At 35.7% G+C, this 24,873-nt stretch overlaps 2 protein-coding genes and 1 pseudogene across 3 annotated transcripts; all 3 read right to left on the bottom strand.

The window, feature by feature from the left end:
* Positions 1–698: 698 nt before the first annotated feature.
* On the bottom strand, positions 699–2,927 carry LOC140986089 (probable serine/threonine-protein kinase At1g01540). Of its 2 annotated transcripts, XM_073454079.1 has the most exons (5): positions 2,367–2,927; positions 2,021–2,127; positions 1,876–1,971; positions 1,563–1,692; positions 699–1,442 (listed from the first exon to the last, which is right to left on the bottom strand). In XM_073454079.1, the coding sequence occupies exons 2-5, from the start codon at positions 2,047–2,049 to the stop codon at positions 1,341–1,343; spliced, it is 357 nt and encodes a 118-aa protein (XP_073310180.1). In that variant the 5' UTR covers positions 2,050–2,127; positions 2,367–2,927; the 3' UTR covers positions 699–1,340. The 2 variants fall into 2 exon arrangements, 1 of the variants encoding a protein (XP_073310180.1); XR_012176896.1 differs by having other exon boundaries at positions 1,563–2,127; positions 2,434–2,927.
* A 1,517-nt stretch (positions 2,928–4,444) lies between these two features.
* Positions 4,445–13,227, bottom strand: LOC140986088 (CAAX prenyl protease 1 homolog). Its single transcript, XM_073454076.1, has 14 exons — positions 13,094–13,227; positions 12,361–12,508; positions 12,173–12,257; positions 11,980–12,075; positions 11,820–11,885; positions 11,631–11,729; positions 11,296–11,409; positions 11,054–11,164; positions 8,761–8,823; positions 6,278–6,370; positions 5,729–5,842; positions 5,503–5,574; positions 5,325–5,390; positions 4,445–4,798 (listed from the first exon to the last, which is right to left on the bottom strand). The coding sequence occupies exons 1-14, from the start codon at positions 13,122–13,124 to the stop codon at positions 4,682–4,684; spliced, it is 1,275 nt and encodes a 424-aa protein (XP_073310177.1). The 5' UTR covers positions 13,125–13,227; the 3' UTR covers positions 4,445–4,681.
* A 4,184-nt stretch (positions 13,228–17,411) lies between these two features.
* Positions 17,412–22,784, bottom strand: LOC140985916 (cyclin-dependent kinase F-4-like; annotated as a pseudogene).
* Positions 22,785–24,873: the final 2,089 nt, after the last annotated feature.

Genomic DNA, 24,873 nt, shown 5'->3' with positions numbered 1-24,873 from the left:
CGCCGTTGACGTCGACTTCTTAAGAGATCTGCAATGTTATATATGTCTCATATCGAATATTAAAACTAATACATAGTAGCTTATAAACCCATTAGCGTATACCACTTATTATGCAAGTCTTTTGGGATTGTACCCCCTCTTAAGTTTATAACTTAACATTGATACTCTCGTTGATAATCGGCATAGCGGAAGTGGAGACCTAGAAAAGGGTTACCGTCAGATCAGTGTCGATAAAAAAAATTATAGGTTTGATTAAGATGCATGATGCATTAACCAAATACTGAAAGGTGTGTGAAAGTCGTCTAAAGTGATCTGTCATACAAGGTGTATTATCACTATTTGTTATGTGCGTGTGCATTTGTAAACTCATTTTAAACGAAACAACATGGTCAAATTTTACAAAGAGGGGATATCGAGAAGGTCAAAACCAACTATTTTGTTCGCACAATTTGGAGGCAATATTCTGACATTCTATATACAATTACTTATGTTCAAACACCTTAATCAAACATTATTTTATGATCCATAAATCTTCTAAAAAAAAAATGTATCATCTCAGTCTAACAGAATAAGAATTTCAATCAAGGTTTAATTTTCAAACTAAATAAACGAAAATGGGTTCACCTAAAGGGTATGGCATGCTTATAAAGTCTAAAATATATATATATATATATATATCCAACAGATTTACGATGGTTTTTCCTCTGGTGTACATAAATGGCCTAAGTCATATGCTCGACTATGCCCAGCTTGAAAAGGAGCAACTGCAACAAGAATGGTTTATAGGGGCCAGCCATAAATGCTGGTATAAAAGGCCAACAAACATGAGTTGATTCAAGCATTTTACATGGGATTGAACTTCCATTCATAGGAAAAGATTACACATGCACTGTCATGCTCGGCCTCTAGTTGGCTCTCATTCGAAACGACATACGACAAAGGGGTGATCTAAAAAGTCCCAAGATTTGATAATACCACCGAGCTTATAGGACGACATGGTTTCTTCTGATGTCCCCTATGTTAAAATCAGAGATACCTACAGTGCATGCCTTGTTAATGGATGATCAATTCTGGAACAGGACGATTACCTTTCTCGGTGGGAACTGGACAAATCTTGAACAATTTGCCGTTCCTGCATTTTCAATGAGAGGAAGAATTTCAAAAATAAAAAAGGAACCACTTGTTTTTTTTTCTTATGAAAGTGACATATTTATCATGGGTGTAAGCCATGCATCATGAGAAAGGAAGTTATCTGCCTCCAGCATGTGTATCACATGACTCACTTTGGGTCTCTTCTGAGCATCAGGATCCACGCATCGAAGGGATACCAAAATAACACGTTACAGCACCTTCGAAGCAGGCTTTTTGGGAAGTTTAGGATAAGCTGCTACCTCGGATTCCCGGTTCCCAATCATCATTTTCAGCCAATCAATCAGATTGACCTGCCATTTTTAGTCATAAATAATGGTTAGAAATAAACAACCTCACGAATTCAAGAAAAAAAAAAAGAAAAAGAAAAGAAAAGTGTCGAGATTTTCTTGCTGTTAAAACATTAAACTGACCTCTTTCTTAGGACGACTGTAGTCAACAGGAGATCTTCCGGTTATAATTTCCATAATCAATATTCCTATGCTGTAGATATCACTCTTCTCATTCAGCATACCAGTGCAAGCATATTCGGGAGCAACATAACTAGTATACCACAAAAAAAAGGTCAGTACTTCCCAGCTACAGAAGTAACTTACTACGAGGAAACATGAAAACAAATACATGTATATATAGACACACATATAATGCGTGCGTGATTCCCATCACACGCGAGTTGTGACATGAGTTCTGTCTGAATTCAGAAGTTTTGAAATCCCATAATCTGACAACTTGGGATTCCATTGACGATCAACCAGTATGTTGCTGGACTTGACGTCACGATGAACAACCTTTGGTTTCAGACCCTCGTGAATGTAAGCCAAGCTATAAGCAATTCAAAGGTCATGCAATGCTCGAATTATATTTAGCATACACTTTATCTGTCCCTATAATTATGTTCATACGGATCTCTCATGTTAAAGGGCTGATTTCTCCTATATCACCGTGAAGCCTCTGGTCTAAACTTTCTCCGCTTGACCCCTGAAAGCACACGAAATAAAGCATGTGAGGGATAAAAACTAACCTATACAGATTTTTGAGTCAAAAAGGCAAGTTTTCTACCGCAAGAAGCAAGGAATATTCCCCAAAAATACTAAGAAATCATGTTTGTTTAAGTACACAATTAATTAGCAATGCAAAAGCAAGGTATAGCAGATATGAAAGAACTGAATTATCAAGTGTTATAATTTTGAAAACAGGACTTGGAAAATTTTGCATACTTGCAATTCAACAAATTCTTTATAGCAATTCTTGTGTTATCAACCAACACACCATAATAAACGATACCATATCCGCCTTCACCAATAACATTCTCATCAGACAACCCATTAGAGGCAACCTCGAGCTCTTGTAAAGTATACCATTTCCCTCAACCCAAATGCGACACCTCGAGCAAGGATCCACTGCCTCCAACTAACCCAGTTTCTGTCCCACCCGTAGCTCTGCTCTCACCACCAGATGGCCCTCTATCGGAAAACACAACTTTGTGTTCTACCTTCCCAATATCTATCTGTATCTTCGGAACCATCAGAAAGATAAAAAAGAAACCGAAATCAATTGATACCAGTATTCATAAAGATGTTAAAAACCATCTAACTGTTATAAATAATCCAAGTTTTTATTCTTAAAATACCAAAAGGGAGAAATCATCGTTTCATTCACTGACCAGCTCTCATGGATAGTGACTCAAAGAAATCATCAAACTACTCTGGTTAAAGTGTCATCTTACACAAAGAAAGAAACGGAATAAATTATTGCAACAAGATTATAACTTTACTTACAAATACCACACTTGCAATCACATGAATCTAAAAATTACAATGTCATGATTCTAGTAGTGCATAAATATTTTTTTCTCAAGCTCCATATCTTTGGATTTCTTTTTGTTTTATTTTATTATAAATATACCATAAAAATTAAAAATGTCAAAATATTGTGCATGTAATTACTAAAGGTGGTCGAACCACCTATCAGGGGTGGGTGGGCTAGAATCTTTATACATAAAAAATGCAGCGGAAAATTGAAAAACAAAAGCGTACGTTAAGGTTTTGGTGCCTTAATGTCAATATTGATGAAGAAACTTTAAAATAAAGATAGATGACTTTTTTGAAAACTAAGTTAATACTTAATGATTAAGGTTCAGATTCCTATTGTAAGGAACTTTGATCTTTCGAATACATCAATTTTTATCCCCAAAATACTTTTTTNTTTTTTTTTTTTTTGAGAAATGGTGTGCAAAATAAGAAAACAAACGCAAAATTAAACACAATGTTATGCTTTGGTAGTACAAACCGACACATGCATGAGTGCTAAAAATAGTATTACATTATCAAATGAGTAAGAGAGGCATGTACAAATCTAACCATAATTCTTCGTCATGCTCCTCAATAATTATATTAACTTGTAATTAACGAGAATAGAATATGTGACTTTGTTTTTGAAATCAATTGTAGAATCGAATATGTGATTTTGTTTTTGAAATCAATTGTAGAATCGAACGTTGTTTTACAAAAAGTTATAGTTTGTGAGAGTTATATAACTCAAATTTTTAAATCTCACAACAGTCTTAACAAAAAATAAAGATAAAAATAAACTAACATTTTGAGAATTTGACAAAAATAAAAAAAATGCGAAAGTTATAACCGGAATACGAGTTTACTAAAATAAATTTTTATCAAACCAAAAAAGGACACCTCTACCCATTTATTTGAAATAATCACTAGAGGGCCGATGCTTAATATATGATAGTGATAGATAATTTCGTTTATCATCATCCAAATCATATAATATTTTTAGTATTACAATAAAGTAATTCGTCCAAGAATTCACAATTTTTCATGTTCTATTAGGCTTGCTGGGAAGCCTGATGAACCAATTGACGATATTTATCAATTTTTCTCACTCACAACACACATCCTCTTGCTTCAATTTTTCATATCATGTATCAAACAATACCAATTGATTAATTGCAACACCTCCCCTCATCATACCATACAAATCTATCAATGGTTCGAAAACTAATGCTAGATAAATTGATAATCTTTGTTATCATAAACTTATAATTTACTAGAACTATAAATATTACTATTGTCAATCCAAGTTTTGTTCCCAAACTCATGAGCCATATCGGGCTCGACCCTACGCGCTCATGGAGTCGATGTATATTAGAGGATTGTATTCTATTAACATTTAATATTAAACTTACTTCAAGAAAGATATGTAAAAACAAACCCTCCACCAGAAAGAAATCATGAACAGAGAAGAGGGGGCAAAAGATTCCCGCCTCAAAACCTTTAGCTGAAGACAAAACGTTCATGAGAGGAGCTATGAAATTCTAATCTGGAAAATTCTGGACTTTTCAACACCTCAAGTGACAATCATAAGCTGTTTTTGTGCACCATACTCAGCATTCATTTAATGTGAATGGAAAATTTCTCATAGATTTGACATAGGACACGCCATTACAAATCATTTTTGGTGATCAGACCAGTATATCATGATGCGTATAGATGATCCCACTGTCCATGCTTCGTGCTTAGTCTTCCTTCTTATCGGTTTCGTCGATAGCAGCTAATCTTTCTACTAAGGGAGGATGAGAATAGTGATAAGCAGAGTACCAAGGATCCGTGTTCATGGCTGAAAGATTCTCTTCCTGTCAAAAAAACCAGCTCGTATAGTTATGTATAGGTGTAAAAATGGAGTCCCACTATGCCTAGAGCCCAGGTGCCCTCCTTGTAGGCTTTCAATGACTATGTACGGAGTGATAAGGGACCAAAAAAGTTCAAAAAAAAAGCTGGGAGTAAGATTTGAACTCTTTACATTGGTCATAAAGGAAACTTGTGGGTGGTTTATACGAGTGAATGACTTGGCTGTTTTTGCATAAAGGTGACCAGTTACATCGAGTCTCAATCGCAACTAGTGGGTAAAAGGTGGCCCAACATGTGATACAAATCATCAGAGACGTGAAAAACTATAGCATAATCAATAGCTAAAACTCTTTTAGAAGAGTAGAGGCCTCAAAGTAAAAGAAGCCAATTGTAATCTTGTTAGTATTACCATCATGACAAATCCCCATCCAGGAAACTGAAATCTTGTTCATTCTATATGTTATCATAATCAGTAAAGTTCGATGTAAATGAGGCTCAATAGTAAATAAAAGGGTAAACAAAAGAAATCACCTGCAGTTTGACAAGTGCAGCTCGAAGAGGTGAAGCGTACCCGAGCTTCTTGGCAAAAGAATCAGCCTTCAAAAATGAAACAGAAAGTCAGATTTGACCGATGAATCGACAAACTCCCAACAACAAACATAGAATTTCTTATTCCATACTGATACACGCCTAAATAACAAGAGGTTACCTGGAACTCGAAAGACCGGCTGACTAGGTTAAGTAAGAAGCTCACAATATGCTGCAGAGGAATCACAGTATGCTGCATTGACAAAGACAGATTCAACACATGTACAGGTCCCAGCACACTGATTAACTTTATTTCCAAAAGACTGAATTTTCAAATTTGTACAGATAAGCCACGTGTTCAACTGAACACTTGTGAAGTTGAATACTATCGTATATTTCTTTGATACCTGAAATATAACAAGTCCAATAAGGACGGGTTGTGTATCAAATCCAAAACTATGGAAAAGATCTTTCGAGTTCCTGACAAGTGTGTACCCTCCGAACTGTAACAATGTGAGTACCTGCATCAAAGTGAAAGATGCATTAAAAGTATCCATATCACTACGGCTTTCGGAGAAGTAACTATGACTTGAAACACAAAGTAAACATTAGCTTGTACATACATGGGTAAGAGAGAACGTCTTGTCCTCGTGTGAATCAATATATTCTATAATCTATAGAAAACTCATGGTAATAGTTAAAATATTGATCCAACCAATATTTGCCCGTGAATACATTCAGATGATGGTAAAACTCCATACAGGTATGATGCTACTGTCTTAGTCCAAGAAGGATTTTTCTGTAGAGATGACCCAACCCCCATTCTCTTTAGCACAAGAATTGAATCAAACATATTCCATGATTAATGTAACGAGGGCACCGTGATCACCATTTGTTATGTGAACCGCAACTCACATTATAAGACAAATTAGCTACATCTAGAACTACTGTAATACCTGAACTGCGATGAAGGAATACAGGGTATGACTAAGCTTCCAGTGACCAAGTTCGTGGGCAATCACGGCTACAATTTCCTCGTCATCTTTACACTGCATTGAATCAGTCAATAAGTGAATTACCAGGAAAAAAAAGAAGTAAATGATTAGAGATCCTGGACCACTGCAAGACAAAACAAAAGACATATAGAAAACAGGATGATCACTTGCATTCAATCATCATGATACTTTTGGCATTGAGCAACTTAATGATCTTTTGCTAAACCTAGCACTATCAACTTAAATATGCACAAGAAATAGAGTCCAACATAAAAATATATTGGCCCAGTTTTTTTAACTTCCAAGCAGAGATTTCTCTCACTGAAAGTTCATAGCAATTTGATACTCTTTTGAAATTAACATCACATCACTCAGCAGCCACTCAATAACACCTGGTCATTACCAATATCACTTATCATTCCCAATAAACATATCACTTCATCATTCCCAATAAACAGACAACGCAAATACAATTTTCAAATTCAAAAATCTCATTCACTTCAAAACAAAGAAAAAATAGACCAAACAAAATAACAAAAGATTGCATCAAGCATAAAATTTTATACTACACATTTTTAAAAAATCTTTTCAAAATTTTCAAGTTGGAATAAACAAAAACAGAAAGCCGAACCAAATGCTACCATTATTGCTAAAACTTCGTCCATGGTTCATCAATTGTACAAAATCTAATTATCTGCCTCACCATAAGGCTGAAAGGGTCACTGAAACTAGTCATTATCTTGTTACTCTAGAAAATTTTCCTTTTAACAAATACCAAAAGTATATCATTGTCAACTCTATTCGTATCTGTATATGTTACAACAACTCAAATACAGCTGGGCTCCAAAAAGATGGCCGCATAAGAACAATTATGACTCCACTAATCAGTGATACTAAACATTTCCCCACGAGTGAAATGGTTTCTATCAACACAAAAATGATCAATCAAAAGCAGATGCTGCACAAGAATAAATTTTACGTCACTGTTAGACAAGATTCGGATATTAAATTAAATGTAACCATCAAATCACATGATTGAGCTATTTTTCATTTGAATTGATGTGAATGTTATTGAACTCTAAATGCGGTTTTCAACTCCTTTATAATTTTCCATTTGTAGACAGAAGACATAAAAATCAGTGCCAAGAAGCCAATACATTGCTGTCTAGCTCAAGTAATGTGAGTGACATTTAATACCATATAAGATATCAAAAAAGTCAAAATTTTGGCCAAACCCAGGTTTCAGTCAGGCCAGACTGCTCACTGAACAACACTGTCATGAACCGAAATGAGAAGTCCTGAGCATGAAATTTCGAGAAGGAAATAAAAATATCTGACACGGGAGACATTGCAGAAAAAGAAAAGTCTGAATGCAATTAGGTTCTGTGGATGGAATTTTAGGGTTGAAGGATGATGACTTGTACTGGTTGAAGGAAGACCGATTGGCTGCTGAAGACACAATATAAAATGTCTAAGAAACACTTTAAGTTTTAATTCAATTCATACATCATTACTTCTATCATCTTTAGTTGGTGATGACTTCCACACAAGTGAGAAGCATTCGGGTTAATCCTTTCTCTTTCTCCATGTTTTATTTATTTGATGTGTTTTAAAAAAATACAAATAGAGTTTTCAGAGAATCAATGTAGACTACACTGAATTCTTATCAAATTTGATCGATATTTAACTTCAATTTATATTTCATCATCTGTTCTTATAAATCTATCATATCTTCTTGAACTTATTCTTTCGTTAGTCATCCAAGACATGGTTATTGTGTGAACCATGCTGGATCATGTTAGCTCTTTTGGATGATTGAGTAAATTTGTGGTGCACACCCCATGCTAAAGACCATTTAATTGGTTGTGTGAGTCATCCTATTAATACTTGTTGAGTCTTCAAATAACTAATTAAGCTACAAACAATAGATGATTAGTTACTTATAAATACATGATTACAACCAAACAAGAAAAACTTTTGTCAGATTTTAGTTTAATATGAACCCTTGAAATCGATTTAGTAAATTGAAAGAGACCACCATTCCAATGAAAAGGACCACCATTCCAATGAAAAGAGAGATCAATTAACTAACTTTACGTCATTAGTCTTTCACATATTTAGCTCTAATATTGTGATAAGTTAAATTTTTATTTAAATATTTCATTTTTCACTCTAATTATTCATCTCAATTTTATTACTTTAACATTTTCACACTCACTTCTACGCTATTATTTTCATACTATAATATTAGTACACTCACTTCTACTTTATTATTTATGAGTTAAAATGATCAGATGGGATTAAACTATTAAACATTATGCATACACTGAATAAATAACAAGGATGTGCAAGGTACTCTACTACTTGAGTCGTGTTCATTGCAGAATTTATTGAACCTAAAGAAGGCAGAAAATATCGAAGTTTCATTTGGGACGTCCACATACCTGCTGTATCAGTGTGTCATAAAGTACAATCCGCTTGTTCTTAAAAAATCCATACATGTATGCCTGAACAAAATGTTTAACATTAAACAAGCCCATAAGATAAGCTTGAAAAGATGGAAAGGACAAGAATACTGAATAAAAAGATAAGAGAAACAAAATTAATAAATATCAAATGAGTGAAACAGAAAATTTTTCCTCTCCCCTGTAAGTAGGGAGAGTACATACTAGCTTTGTTGACATATTCTTCTCATAACACTACACCCTATAAACCATTTCAGTTTTCATGTTGAACTATAATAAAAATCTAAGAATCTGTTGGAACTTTTCAAGTTCGTAATCTTGATTTTGATGTTAACAAAACTTGTTATTGTGTTTCTAACATATTTACTCAAGTGTGAAGTTGTTAACACAAGAAGCAAGCTGAAACTGAATTCTGCACAAACTGAATTTCTGGCGAGCTTCGGTGTTTTGATTATATCTCCCAGCTGGATGATCCAAATGACAATCCGCCAACTTAACTGTTAAGAAAACTCAATTTGGAACAAGTCGTATTTCACGTCAGTTGGGCAAAATCGGATGTTATCATGGTCTAACTGATCGATGAATTACCGAACTGATCATACGAAAACAGCAATCAGTTGGGTTTGAGCAGTTGCGGTATTTTGGTCATATCTCTCAGCTCGGTTATCGAAATGAAGCGATTCAGTATGCGTTGGAAAGATAAGACAAAGATATACAAATCATTTTCAGAAGTCAGAGTCTGAATCGAAGCTTAAGATGCTGATAAATGACGATGCAGCTACTGGTTCTGCACAAACTGAAATCAGTTAGGCTGATTTCAGCCCACCAACTGAAACTGAACAAGACTAGTTGAACTGAACCAGTTGAAACTGAACCAGACCAGCTGAAGACCAATTGAACCAGACCAGCTGAACTGAACCAGACCAACTGAACCAGTTGAACTGAACTGAACCGAACCAGCAGCTGACCAACTGAACTGAACTGAACCAGCTGCTGACCAGTTGAACTGATCGACCAGTTGAGTTGACCAGTGGGGAAAATGCCCAGCAAGACGAATTTGACCGTTGCAATTTCAGAAACAGTACAGAAACTTTCCAAACGGTCATATTCTTGTGTCTAACGTATATATCATTGTTGGGGCTTATAAATACATCATCTTGAAGATCAAACAAGAGCTTTTGAAGTGGATTCAAAGCATTGGCAGTTAACATGAAAAAATCAACTAGTTGAGAGCACAAGCCCTTGTGTGTGGATACTTGAGATGCACACTGTAAATGATAAATTCCTCACACACAATCACTCACACATATACAAGAGACTTGAACTTCAAAGATTAGTTGAGTGAGTCTTGCACAAAGACAATAAACTTGTGTATATAGTCTTTGCATATGAGACATTAAACAATATGCTGATTGTGAGGTGCTGCCTACAATCTTGAGTGCTAGGAGTTCAGTTTAGGCAGTGGGTAAGTCCTAGCTGAATGGGTTTGTACAAGTAGTTGTATAAATCAAAGTCTTCTAGTGAATCCTACCCAAGGGGAAGAAGGGGTGACGTAGGAGCATTTGAAGTCTCCGAACATCCATAAACAAATTTGTGTCCATTTGTTTATTGCATTTAATTATCATTTTTATAGTTTTAAAGATGCATTGTTGAAGCATTTTATGTGTTCTACAAATACCAAAATATTGCATATCAAGTGTTTGATAAAATGCTTCAACTAAAATATTTTTACTCATTCAACATGCATATATTTTAAATAGTTTACAAAATGTTTAATCGGTTTCTACGAAGGATTATTTCGAGTGTCTTCCGCTTGGTTTGAACACCAAACTCGATTTAATTCATCGGTGTTCAATATTTCAAAAACCGAGCTATTGTAGCTCAACGATTGCCCCCCTAATCGATCATAACAGAATCATTTCGGTAACCATCAAAACCCGAATACTTCTTCCATGTGTTAATTTTCATAGAATCATTAATTGATCAACCTGATACACAAACCAATTCCTCTTCATTTCCTCACTCCATGGCTCATGAACACGCTTGTCTACGCTAAAGACCCGGACAAAAGGCAACGAGATTTTAACAATGTATGATCCAACACAGCAAAGAAATATCAAGGGCAAAACTTACAAACATCAATCTTAAAGTCCATTTCATATATTTTAAGTGTCAAGATAATCAGTGCTATGAATAAATGACTGGGAGGTTTCATGGGTCTATTTACTTCTACATGCAAACAGGGAAGGAAGAGAAACAAAACAGTTCTCACATTACTATGGCTTGACCTTGTCGATCCATCAACAACAAACAATTTCTTCAAGGGAAATTTCAGTGATGAAGCAAGGCTCTCAATTTTGATCCTAAGATTTCCATCTGGAAGCTGCTTGTTCACCAAAAAATAGAGAGAGAATACAAGCAGTAAATACTCTATTCAGCATATCAATATGACCTTACAGAAAAACAATATTGATAAGACGAGCTCTTTATCCTAAAAAAATTCCCATAACTTACAGGAGTGAATTTGTTGAATAGGGGGGCTATCAGAATTGGATAAATGGTCATCATCACAAGTGATACGACAAGCATAAATGCCCACAGATATATGGCCAAGTATGGACCTCCTTTCTGCATCCAAACACATATCACTGTCAATCAGCAGTTCAATTAAAAAGGTTAATCTGAACATGAAGAATGGAAGGAGATTAAAACACAATCAAAAGAAAACATGAAAAGCATTTTGAAATGCTTCATGAAAATTAATGGAAAAAGGTAGAAATTATGATGCAACAACCAGATAACGGTTATCTTTGAAGCCGACAACATGTAAATGCTACAAATTTAATTACCTGAACTATAAAAATGATGGCAGCCACAATAGGTGGACCAATCACTACAGCCAAGGCAATTCCTTTAATCATATCCCTTATGAATAGCCATATTGTTTGCTGCAAAATGGAAAGAACATAAAAGTTTATGAAAAAGAACTACAATTCATATGAACAGATAACATGACCAAAGATCAGAAAAATGAATACCTTGTTGAAACCATGGCGGGCTTCAATCACAAAGGTTGAGTATAAAGAAAATGGTAAGTCAGTTAACTGCACGAGGATTTTAAAACAAAAGGTTAGAAAAAAGCATAAGAAAAAATAATATATGGAAGTGCGTGCAACTGCACTCGAGTATTGTGTGCACCTGTGACCAAAACATTACACCAGCTAAAAATGCAAGAGTGTGCAGTATCTCATTTTCTGCATTGAGGCCAGCATACAGCAAAAATTCTCCAGACCTCTGCAATCATAAGAAACCAAAGAACGCATGATGACAATGCCAACTGAGTCAACTGCAAATACAAGATCGATAGAGAAAGCCTGAGACAGCAATATACCTTCCAGAACCAGGGCAATACCCCAAAGGACAAGATCGCGGAGTCCATGAGTATGGTTACAAATTCATGAAGAAAATGGAAATGGCTGAAAAAAGGAAGCAAAAATAATAAAATACAAACTGAGGAAGTAAAGCAAGGTATTAACACTTGAACTAAAAATATTCTTGCTAAAAAAAAGTCACCATAACCTTTTGTCGATGCTATAGGCACGAGATTTTTCAAACTTTTCTTGGCTGATTACTCCAACCAAAGGCTTCGGAAGAGTTGGCAACTTAAGAGCAGCATGTTGCCGTATATCAAGATAAGTCTCAAAAATATAAACCATTATCATGAAACCTGAATAGTCAAAGAGCAAAATTAGAACAAAGAGCACGGATCAAGGGATATGGCAGTACCATTCCGAACTCCCAAAACCAAAAAAGACTGCAGCACATTTCTACCATTATAAATAAAAAATTGCAGTCTTCCTGCATTCCCATTTGCACTAGAATGAGAGCACGAGCTTACTACACTACACTTGCTCATCCTATAGTCCTCAGCTTCACATTTCCAAAGGTACTTATACCCAATCACAATTTCAAATAAATTTCTTCCCATTCAATTCCAAAACCCACTTGAGTAAACAACCCTTTGAGAAAATTAAAACTCGTTCAAAACCCTAAAACCCACCAACATTCAAGAACGCGCTCGAGAAATTACACCAGGAGGAAATCTGGAAAAACCACACCCTGTGCAAAAGAAAACAACTGACTGAAGAAACTAAATCATATCACAAGACAAAAACAGAGATACCAACTAATTCGCTCATCAAATCCAACAAAAAATTCAAGAAAACACAATAACACGATTACGAAATTGCAAGTTTACACTTCAACCAATGGGCGTGAGTAGTTTATCCAAATATATTCAAATGAAGCATACCAACGACTGCTTCCATGTAAGGAAACGCCATTGCAGACTTGCTTTCTTGGTAAGAAAGAGAGGTTTTTGGGAGATGGCTTTGGGAAGACGTATCTTTGAAAAGGGTGAATATGGCAATTGGAGCTGGTCGAGTGTTTCTCAAATAATATATGTATATATTATTATATTATTATTATACTTATAATTATGTGACTTTATTTCTGAATTTTTATTTGTATCATCGTTGAATTGTGAATTTTGTTAGATGTTTTATTAATTGTTTTTTCATGTAATCGCTAATTAGTTTGTATGTGGTTTACATTTATAAATTACTTGAATAAAACATGAAAAAAAATCATTGTTATATGCATTTTTTTAGGGTTTCTAATTTTCTGATTTGTAATCTGTTGGAACATTTAATATTCGTAATCTTGATTTTGATATCGAAAAAAACTTGTTATTTTGTTTCTAATGAACTTAACTAAGAGCGCAGAAGCTGAAACTGATCAGATAACGAGTCAAAAATTGAAGCTATCGACACGCAAACTGAAAACGTCAACTGATTGCTCAAACTAAACCAGTTCAACTAACTGACCAGCTGATAGGTAATTCAGCAAAAGACCTTCAGAAGCCCGACCAACTGATGAAGAGCCCAACTGACCAGTTCAACTGAAGCAGTGAAATCAGTTCAGATGACGACCCAACTGATTTCATCAAACCAGTTCAAGATCAGTTTAATTGACCAGTTCAGAACATCAGTTAAGAATCAATCAGTTCGCAGAACACGACAAGCTTTATTCAAATGGAATCCAGCTGTGCGCATTAAGGAAAAGCTTTTGTCCAGTCAAAGGACAATAATGAACGATGCAGCAGATTTTAAAGCCAAAACGTTCCAGAATGGTTGTCAGAAAGTACAGACATATTTTGAGGAACGAATTCAAATTGCAACGAACATATTTTATGAGTCTTGGTGTACGGTCATATTGCCTCTACAAATACAAGATCAAGACCATCAAGAAAAATACATCAGTGTGTGAAAGAAGAAGGACACGCTCAACTCATATCTGCTTACAGAAGCAATCAGCCCAGATCAGAGAGAACACTTCAAATTGTTATCAGCTTAGTTTAAAAGCATTTTTCCCTTGGTGTGTGAGAATACTTTCTTGTTGTATTCATATATCATTTCTCACACAAGCACACACAACATCACTCACATATAGAGAAAAAAGAATGTATTGATAAGTTGAGTGAGTCTTGCACGAAGAAAATAAATTTGTGTATGTAGTATTTCTCACAAAGACGTTAAACATGTGTTGGCTGAAAGGTGTTACCTTCAGTCTAGACTAGGAGTTCAGTTAGGCAGTAGGGTAAGTCCTAAGCTGAGTAGGTTTGTACAAGGTGTCGTATAAATCAAAGTCTTCTCGTGGATCCTACCCAAGGTTGTAGAAGAGGTGACATAAGAGTAGTTGAAGTCTCCGAACATCCATAAACATATCTTGTGTTCCTAACTGTTTAACTATTGCTTTAAAACTGATTTGATCAGTTCAGTTGATATCAGTTCAGTTCTTTCCATAACTGAACTGATACAAACTCGAACCGATTCATCTTATTTCAGTTATTCAGTTCACACAAACAAAAAGGCTTTAAAACTGATCAGCTTTCTTAACGAAAGATTACTTCAAGTATTTTCCACTTGTTTTAATACCAAAATCGATTTAATTCATCGGTGTTTACACTCTTAGAACACGAGCTATTGAATCTCATTGAGAATATTGTGTTTGAAGCACTTTTCGCAGGTGTGAGAACCGATCCATCATAATCCATTTGTTTGTAATGTTGGCTATAACTTATGCGTTTTAAAAAAAAGTTTTTCGCTACCAAACATTTTTTGGGTATTGTTTTTAAATTATTTGAATAAAACATAGTAAAAGATCATTGTTATATGTCTTTTTCGAGTTTATAATTTTCTAATATCTTTATTTTAAAAATTATACGTTTAAATAAAGTTATATGACTTTTACATTTATAAATTATTTGATAAAAACATGGTAAAAATCACTATGATTTTCTTTTTTAGATTTTATAATTTTCTACTCTCTTTATTCTACTTGTGGTCATTAGCCAAAAATTATAAATAACATTTATACGTCTTTTTTAGATATAATTTTCTAATCTCATTATTCTACTTGTGGTCATTAGCCAGAAATTATATGTTAAATAAAAGTTATATGCCTTCTTTTAGAATTATTAATTTTTTTAATCTCTTTATTCTACTTGTGGTAATTAGCCAGAAATTATATGTTAAAATTAAGAGTATGTCTATTGTGAGACTGTTTAATGGATATTTATTCATGAGACGTGTCAATCATATCCATATTTACAATAAAAAATAATAATTTTTTGCATAAAAAGTAATATTTTTTATAGTTATCCAAATAAGAGATTTGCCTCATAAAATTAACCCGTGAAACTATCTCGTTTGAGTTTTAGTGTTAAATTATATCTTTAAAAAAAGTATTAACTATAACATGTGGTTTAGTTTCCAATATCTAATTCGTTTTTATATTCTTTTTAAATATTTATGGTTTATATTTATAAATTATTTTAATCAAATATGGTCAAAAAATTTATTATGATATACTATTTTAAAAAAAAAATTTCTAATTTTTAAATATCTTTACTTCTAATCGTTGGTTAGAACTTAAGTGTTTAAATAAAAAAATTTGCACTCAACATTTTTTTTTGTGGTTTACATTTATAAGTTTCATGAATGAAACACAAAAGATTATTGTGATTAAAGCCGTCAATTTGGGTTGAGTCCGTTGGGTTGGCCCAATCCACCAAACAGTTTAAATGAGCTGGTTTAAAATTTTGTCAAACCCATTTAAGGTTGACCTAAATGAGCCTGCGCGGTCCAGGCGTGCCTTGGTGAGCGGGTTCAAGTTGGCCCGCAGACTTGGTAGGGAATATTTTTTTATACATTATGGATTTATAGTGATATGTGTATTTTTTTTAGTGAAATTTGTGAATTTTTTTGTCAAATAATTTGTCTAAAATAAACAAGTGTGAAATCAATAATTAGAAATTTTGTTGAGATTTATTTTATAAATATTTACTTATGAAACGATAATTTAATTAATTATAAGAATTTTTTATATTTATTTTTTTGTGGGTCGGACCCCTACCAACCCATCTTGGGTTGTGTTGAGTTAGAGATTTCCAGCCTGCTGAGATGAAGGTTGGCCCAACCTGCCGAGGCAAATGAAGGGTTTTTGGCGATCTTATCCATCCCTGTATAGTACTTATTTCTCGGTTTTTCTTATCGGTGACCGTCTCTGATCCCCTTCTATTACGTCTCGAGCCCGAGCTTGCGCCTGCGTGACTACACAATGGTCTCCTATAACAAGTACTTCGTATTCGTCCTCGCTTTACGAAAATGATTAACCCAAGTTATCATATAAGTCCATTGTAGTCCATTATAAAATCATTTATCACACTTAACTTGTTCGACAAAACCGAAATGAATATCAAATCAAGTTCATATTAAGTTATAAAAAAAATTATTTAAAATTCTTAACTTGTTGATGACATTAGAGAGCTACCTCGTGTGAGATATAGGTAAAACAAATTCTAGATTTATAAAAACTTGCTACAATCTTGGCCTTTTTTTTTCGCTGACAATGATCGATAAATTCGATACAGTCGAAAAACATTTGGAGAGATGCACGCGAAAATGTGGAGGGAAACTAACTGTCCATACAGAATATACTATCAATACCTTTGCCAATGAGTTTATGGTGTCTGCTTATTAAAATGGACTTTATATAATGAAAGACAGTTATAAAAGTTTCTTAATTAATATCATCATAGACAGAAACTTTAATCTCCACTCGTTTTTTATTTATTCATTAATCATTTCTCAATNACACACACACACACACACATGATTTTATTTTTATAAGTTATAACATTGTCATTTTCTATGTTTCAAGTTGACTCTGTTTTATAATTTCTATATTTACATCATCATTTTTTTATTCAAATTCCAATCAATTAATAAAAACTATATATTACAATTCATTATTTAACTCTCCACGAATTGAATATTCAAAATTTTTCTAGATAATCTATATTATACAAAGACAACCAATTCTATTTTTAAAAACAAAAACATAGACTATATATTAATTCTATCCCAATCATAATAAGATCTAACAAGTGATCCAACCGCATGCATCGCCTACACCATGATAATGTGGTGGTCTTCAATACCCTGATGAGGTGAACTTTCAAGAGCATCTTCATAGCTTAAAAATGGCAGGACGTAGTAACAACTCTGCAATATTATAGAGAAGATATCAAACTCCATTTTAATTTAGAATTTAAATAGTTTTTAAGATAAATTTTTAAAAACAAAACGGGGAAAAAAAGGTGTCTAAGAGCCTCTATCGTTGTAGGCCTCTTGGATGGATCCCAAACACAAAGAGACTATATTTAGCGAGAAAAACTTGTGAACACGGAGATTGAGAAATATAATCTTAAAAACAAATATGATATCAAAAAAAAGTTTGACTTACTTTAATAAGATCAATTGCATCTTTGCTAATGCCGGATGTCAATGCCGAAAGGTGGAAACCAGGAAGATAATATATATAAAGTTAAAAAAAATATGTATAGTACATAAAAATAGTGTTAGGGAGGAAATCAAACACTCACCTGCGGAAACTTGTAAATCATGGCTTTAGCGAGTGCAAGGATCTCCGGCCATTCATTCTTGGTCGGACTCCCTATCACGCAACTTATTTTATGAAGTTCATCTGCTTCACTTCATAAAAATATTCTTTTGAGAAGGCCAAAACCAAAGAAGAACATAATGCTGAATGATTCAGAGGTAAATCATGAATTGTCTTGATGCAAACCAGACAAGAATATATGTTCCAATGAGCACACCATTATCTTCAAAGGAGGACGACGAATGTACGTACCTTGAGCCCGGAAACAGAACACGAAGAGTAAACAGTTCAGCCATTATAGCACCTATAGCCCACATGTCTACCAAGCAAAAAGAAAATATAATGTCACAAGGTGAGAACAAATTTATCATCAACTAATTTGTGTCGTATACGCACCGACTGGCGGACCATAAGTTGGAGAACGAAGTAGAACTTCAGGGGCCTAATACCTGCAAGATAAAACCAGGTTGAGTGCCAAGAAAAATCGTAAGTTATTTATATGAGAGAGCATCAACTACTCACCAGCGTGTTGTGACATAATCTGTAAATAGAGGGTGAGAATCAATCTCACGGCCCATACCAAGATGTGCAATTTTTATGAGATCCTTTGATGCCAACAAGTTTTCTGTCAAAATAATTGAACAAGATGTTTTGACCAAACATTACAAAGGCAATTGAACACTAGATTTTACATACTTAACAGACTTCGTCCAATCGATAAACTAACTAACAGAGCTTGATGAAGACTACAGTTAACCTGGCTTGAGGTCGCGATGGAAGTATCCACGTTGATGCATGTGTGCAAGACCTTCAAATACTTGGAAGCACCATATTCTCACTTCAGATTCAGAAAATAGTTTTCGACTGTTGTTAATTACTTGAAGTAGATTGCATTCTTCAAAGACAAAAGATTGTAAACAGGCAGGAAAGCAAATGAAGACACACGATAAGGCATAGTTTAGTACACATGATAGGATAAACATGTGATATATAATATAAGGATAAGTTAAGGATAAATAAGATGTAGGATATTGTATTTAATGTTTGGTATTATTTTAATAAGAGTGATTAAATTTATATATTAGATTGTAATGACAAAATTAACCTTATCATAAAAACTTTATTTTTCATTGTTATTGAGATCATGCACTTGTATATCTCAATTCTTAAATTACGATATATATATATGCGTGTATGTATATATATGTTTCATTGTCATAAAACAATTATAAATAAATTCTTTATCAAATAATCTTATATATTTTAAATTTTTAATTTGATGTGTCCAATACGCTAGTTCGTTTTTCACTTTTTTATATATTTATTTTATTTATATTTTATGTTTTAATATTTTTTATTGTTTCATGAGTTTATAATTTGATTATGGATATTTTAAAATAAAGTATTGGTGAAATTTCGAAATATCTCAAGTTTAGTAAATAGTATAGATTCATTTTAATACTAACTATTTAATTTTAAATTTTAATAACAAAAATATATTTTTAAAATTATATAAATTATGTATGTTCTAAAACAATATCAATAGCAATTTTTTTTCGAAAGAATATCTAAAACTAATTTAAATCCCAATGCTTGAGAAATGAGGGCAATAATGTCATTTCATAGAGTTTATTATTTATCATGTAGATATCCCTATACATTAGAGGGATGTCTTCTCCATAGTGAACCACCATTATCACGGGCCCATCCAATTTTTATGGGATATTAAAAAATGAACCAAACATGGGATGAATGATGATAAGTTATTAATTATTTAGTTATCAAGTGTACCAAACTATGCCTAAGGGAATTAATAATAATGTGTGTATTACCATGTATTCAAAAAAAAAAGTACAAGTCACCATATTCCTGGATAACTTCTTTGAGCTTTGTTATATTTGAATGGTTCATTGCTCTCAGCGTCTGTCAAGAAGAAAACCAATACATCACGTCGAACAAAATGAGATCCAATGATAAACAAACAAAGAAACAAATCACAAACCTTGACTTCTCTCAGGTTCATGCACTATTCCCACGAACGATATTTTATTTTCAACTTCTTAATAGCAACCTGTGCATCATGTAATTGATTAAATGTTCGCTTTTTTAGTTTATCTTTGAAATCCAAAATATAGCTACACCTACCACTTCACCAGATTTCTTACTCACAGCCTTCCAAACATTTCCATACGAATTATGTAACAAACCTTTCCATTCTTCCAGCTAAAGAAAGTATTTATTGATGAACTGATGCGTAAACCTCGACGACGATTTTGAATTTTGTATATATACTGACTGAACAAGATAATGATCACCCCGACACCTGCAAGTTTGTGTATGATCATCGATGTAATACCTCTTGTCCCACATCTTAAAAATTAAAGATTTAAAATGAGTTTATAATGGGCTTATAATGGATTTCTATAACAACTTGGGTTAATCATTTTTATAAAACGAGGACGAATACGAAGTAGTTGTTGTAGGAGTCCATTGTGCAGTCACGCAGGACGCGAGCCTGAGCTCGGGGCATGACAGAATGGTATCAGAGCCGATCACCAGCAAATAACACCGGGAAATAAGTGCTATGCAGGGCAAAGTGCTATGTGCATAGAAGCCACATGTTGAACATGCGGGGAAAAGTACTACACGACGGGAGCCATCTCTTGAACCTGTAGGAGTCACCTCTAGATTCTCGGTGCTAGTGGATCGAAGGGTCAGGCCGCGACAAGGACGTCTCATTCTGAAGGAGGGGTGATTATAATACCTCTTGTCCCACATCTTAAAAATCAAGAATTTAAAATGAGTTTATAATACGCTTATAATGGATTTCTATAGCAAATTGGGTTAATCATTTTTGTAAAGCGGAGACGAATACGAAATAGTTGCTGTAGGGGCCTATTGTGTAGTCACGCAGGACGCGAGCCTGGGCTCGTGGCCTGACAGAATGGTATCAGAGCCGGTCACCAGCAAAGAACACCGGGAAATAAGTGTTATGCAGGGCAAAATGCGACGTGCATAGAAGCCACCTCTTGAACATGCGGAGCAAAGTACTACATGACGGGAGCCACCTCTTGAAACTGTAGGAGCCACCTCTTGAAACTGTAGGAGCCACCTGTAGATTCTCGGTGCTTGTGGATCGAGGGGTAAGGCCACGACGAGGACGTCGCATTCTGAAGGAGGGGTTATTGTAATACCTCTTATTTCACATCTTAAAAATTAAAAATTTAAAATGAGTTTATAATGAGATTATAATGGATTTCTATAGCAACTTGGGTTAATCATTTTCGTAAAGCAATGACTAATATGAAGTAGTTGTTGTAGGGTCTCATTGTGCAGTCACGCAGGGCGCGAGCCTGGGCTCGTAGCGTGACAGAATGGTATCAGAGCCGGTCACCAGCAAAGAACACCGGAAAATAAGTGTTATGCAGGGCAAAGTGCTATATAGATATGAAGCTTTATATATGTTTCGGACTCGAGTTTCGAGGAGATCGTTCTAAAATCTACTTAGATATTTTTTGTTGAAAAATTATTATTTGCATTACAAATAATATAAATGAATTAACGCTCCAAATTCCTGTGTTTTTTTTTATATTTTTAAAATTACGTCATTATTTTTCTATACAAATAAATTCCAATCAATTAAAGGCAAGTTCAAGAATGTATACCTTTTAAGGTGGTGGTATGGAGCGTACGGAATTATGTCAGCAATTTTTAAAACGATATAGATTTCAAAGAAATAAGTAGAAATAAATTATACTTAAAATAGTATTATTGGCTCATCCATGTGGATAATTTGTTGATGTGGATAATGATTATGGATATTTAGTTGATGTGGATAATCTATTAACTATATTAATTAATAATTAATTTTTATTAAATATAAATTGATGGAGTTGATGATCACGAGTCAATTGTTATGACTTATGAGTTCGATTATCCTATCTCATCATACTGAGCTTGTGAAGCACCGTTTATACATGATAGTTAGTGATGTGATCCGGGTGAAATGGACGAGCCGGGTCGAATGCTCCGCCGGATCTACTATCAAAATAATGAAGGAAAATGAGAACAGGACGTATGGATCAAAAGCTTGCTTCCTGGACAATGATATCAAGATCTGCAACCAAGAGAGTAACTACGTGAATGGGCGCCGGAGGGGTATCCGGCGTGACCACTCCGATGCTTAAGTCAGTGAGGAACTCAAGCAAGAAAACCAATGTAACCCAGTGAGGGCTGTGTGATTAGTGAGGAAGATGGGGAGTAAATAATAAATGAGAGTATTTAATGTGTCGATAGATCATAAATGCAAAGATAGAACCTGGTATTTATAAAGAAGAATGTAATAATGACCTTGTTCTTTGTGCTGATCATTAATTATAGTAGGGCGGCGAATTATACCCTATATTCTGACATGTCAAATCGTATACTAGTCACATCCAGCCCACTTAATTTTGTCAACCATTTATATTATTGTCAGAGATAGGTCGGCTGTTCACACCCTGCTATGTCGACGTAATTAATGTGGCACTTATATCGAGGACACCCGGGCACCTTATATCCCAGGAAGTAAAGTTAGAATTCGGGTATCCAATGGCCTGTCTTAGGGGCGTCCCGGTGATTTACTTACCCGGACCCTGATGAGCCCTTCCTGCAAACTCTTCTTGCCGACTTATTTATCCCTTGCCCCAGGTTGTCCGGGCTTTGAGTTACTTATGCGGACTGATCATGCTGTTCCAAGTCATCCATGACTCGGGGGCAATACAGGTCCATGCACTGGATATTACTTATGTCCCTGACCCGGGCACTATACATGTTCCTATCCCGGGTCTTACCCGAGACCCGGGGACATCAAGGGGCATCATCACTCCATCCTTAAATAGTCGGGCTAGAGTCATACTCGCTGTCCCGATTAGTCTTTGTGCCCGGTCAGGAAAATACTGTGTCGTTTTATCTTGCCGAGGTGATAAGGATAATGTCATATTACCATTGCTGACGTAAGCCCTAGGATTTATATTGTCAGAAAACTCTTCAATTTCCACAAGAAATCATTGCAACGCCTCAAATGCCGAGCCTGTCTTTTCAAATATCCCGCACAATCATTCCGCCCAACTTCCGAGGAAAATCTGGTTCGTCCGATTCGTTCTGGATCAACGGTGTAGATGAATCTTTCCCCCTATATATAGTAGGTGATCGATTTTTCAAAAACCATTTGCAAATTCAAACTCGTAGCGAAGCTCTGCCAAATTTCTCTCTCAAGCCCTCCGTCGTGTAAATCTTAACTCCGGAAACCAGTTACCTTTCATCTTCTTTTCTTGTAAGTTCCTTTTCCTTTGCTGCTAGTTTATTTCCATTCTTCCAACATGTCAAACTCTACTTCTTCCACATCTGCGCATATCCCCATAGGTATCCCTATTGTCTCTTCCCGACCTCCCCCTAAACCCAAAGCTTCTTCTTTCCGTCCTCCCGGTACTCATGGCAAAGGGAAGGATAAGGTAGCAGTGCCCTTGTGGTTCTCTACCGTGAAGTCTACCCTTCGTCCGGGTAATATAGAAGAAATTAGATCTTTAGGGTCCATTCCATCCACCTACAAAATTCAAATTCCCGGATCCTCCGATCACCCTGATGCTTTCTGCATTATGGCTGCCACTTTTATTTTGTTTCGCATGAAGTCCCTTCTAATCAACCCTTCTATTTTCCATTACTTTTTTTTCTTGCCGATTTAATGATTGGGTCTTTTCTTTCATGGCTCGGATGCATTATCGGTTTTTGACTGACATCCATTCCTCTCTGAAGGGGTGAAAAACAAAATTTTTCTTTTTACAACTTCCTATTCCCTTAACTTGTTCAACCGGATTTTTATCCGCAATGCCCGGGCAACCAGAACTTCCCCGTGATTACAAACTTCTCCCCCTTTTACCCAAGCTTGGGATGCCATAGAGGGCCAATCTTACCTGTCCTCAGTGTTGATTGGGGGGAATAATCTGGTCCACTACGGGATAGGGCCCCGGCCTAAAGATCCTATCGACCATATAATAGATGAGTTTGACCAACCCGGGTCACAGGCTGGTAAATTACTTTCATTAGTTCTTTTATTTCTTGTGTTTTAATTTTCTGATGGTTGATCTCTGATGCAGCCGAAGAAGAAATGATCAAGGCCAGCTTACTTGAGGCGGCGGCCAAGAAAAAAGCCGAACAAAAGAAGGCCCGGGCGGAGAAGAGGGCCAGGGAGGCCCAAGAAAATGAAGAACGCCGAGCCCGGGCGGAGGCTGAGGCCAGGGAACTTGAGGAGCGCCAAGTTGAGGCGGAAAATAAGGCCCGGGCAGAGACGACCCCTCCTCGGGAGGAGACATGAGGAGGACTCGGCCCCTCTACACACTCGCAAGAGAAAAGCCGTTGCCGATCCGGCTATTGAGACAGTGGTCGTGGAGAATGAACCCGAGGAAATCGTCCGATCCCCTCCTCTCACCGGTTCCTCTGCTGGTCCTTCGGGAGGAAGGCCTTGGATTCTCCCTAGTATTTTTGGGGAGGACATTAGCTTGGATCTCGTCAAGATGATCCGAGGTCATCTGCGCCCAGACAAGGTGGCGCACCTTCAGGAACTTCATCCCAACGAAGTCCTGTGCGATATATATATATATATATATATATATATTTTCAGGGCTTGCAAATGCTCATGTCGGCCTTTGAGCGAGTGGCTTAGGCTGCCAAAAGGGCCAACACACAAGCCACCTCTGCCCGGGAGACGCATGCCAAACTCCAAGAGGAGGTAGGTCGGCTGAATGAGCTCCACGATCACGTTCTGGCCCGGGAGAGGGCTGGCTGGAAACAGCAAATGGACCTGGTCCAGGCAGAGCTCGCGGAGGCTCGGGAAGAAGCGAAGACGGCTAGGGCAGAGGTGGAGTCCTCTCGAGTCCGGGCTGAAGATTTCCAGGCTGCTGTAAGCCTGATAAAGACTGCCCAGGAGGAACAAATGGCTCGATTCATGAAGTCTCCAGAGCTCAAGAAGATGGTGGCTGACAAAGCCTTCCCCTACTTCGAGCAGGGCTTCAACAAGTGCCTGGAGTAGTT

The sequence above is a fragment of the Primulina huaijiensis genome, chromosome 10 (genome assembly GCF_012295235.1).
Source record: "Primulina huaijiensis isolate GDHJ02 chromosome 10, ASM1229523v2, whole genome shotgun sequence".
In the NCBI taxonomy this organism is placed as follows: domain Eukaryota; kingdom Viridiplantae; phylum Streptophyta; class Magnoliopsida; order Lamiales; family Gesneriaceae; genus Primulina; species Primulina huaijiensis.
Note: the sequence above shows the minus strand (reverse complement) of the source record. Positions and strands in the feature narration are given on the sequence as shown.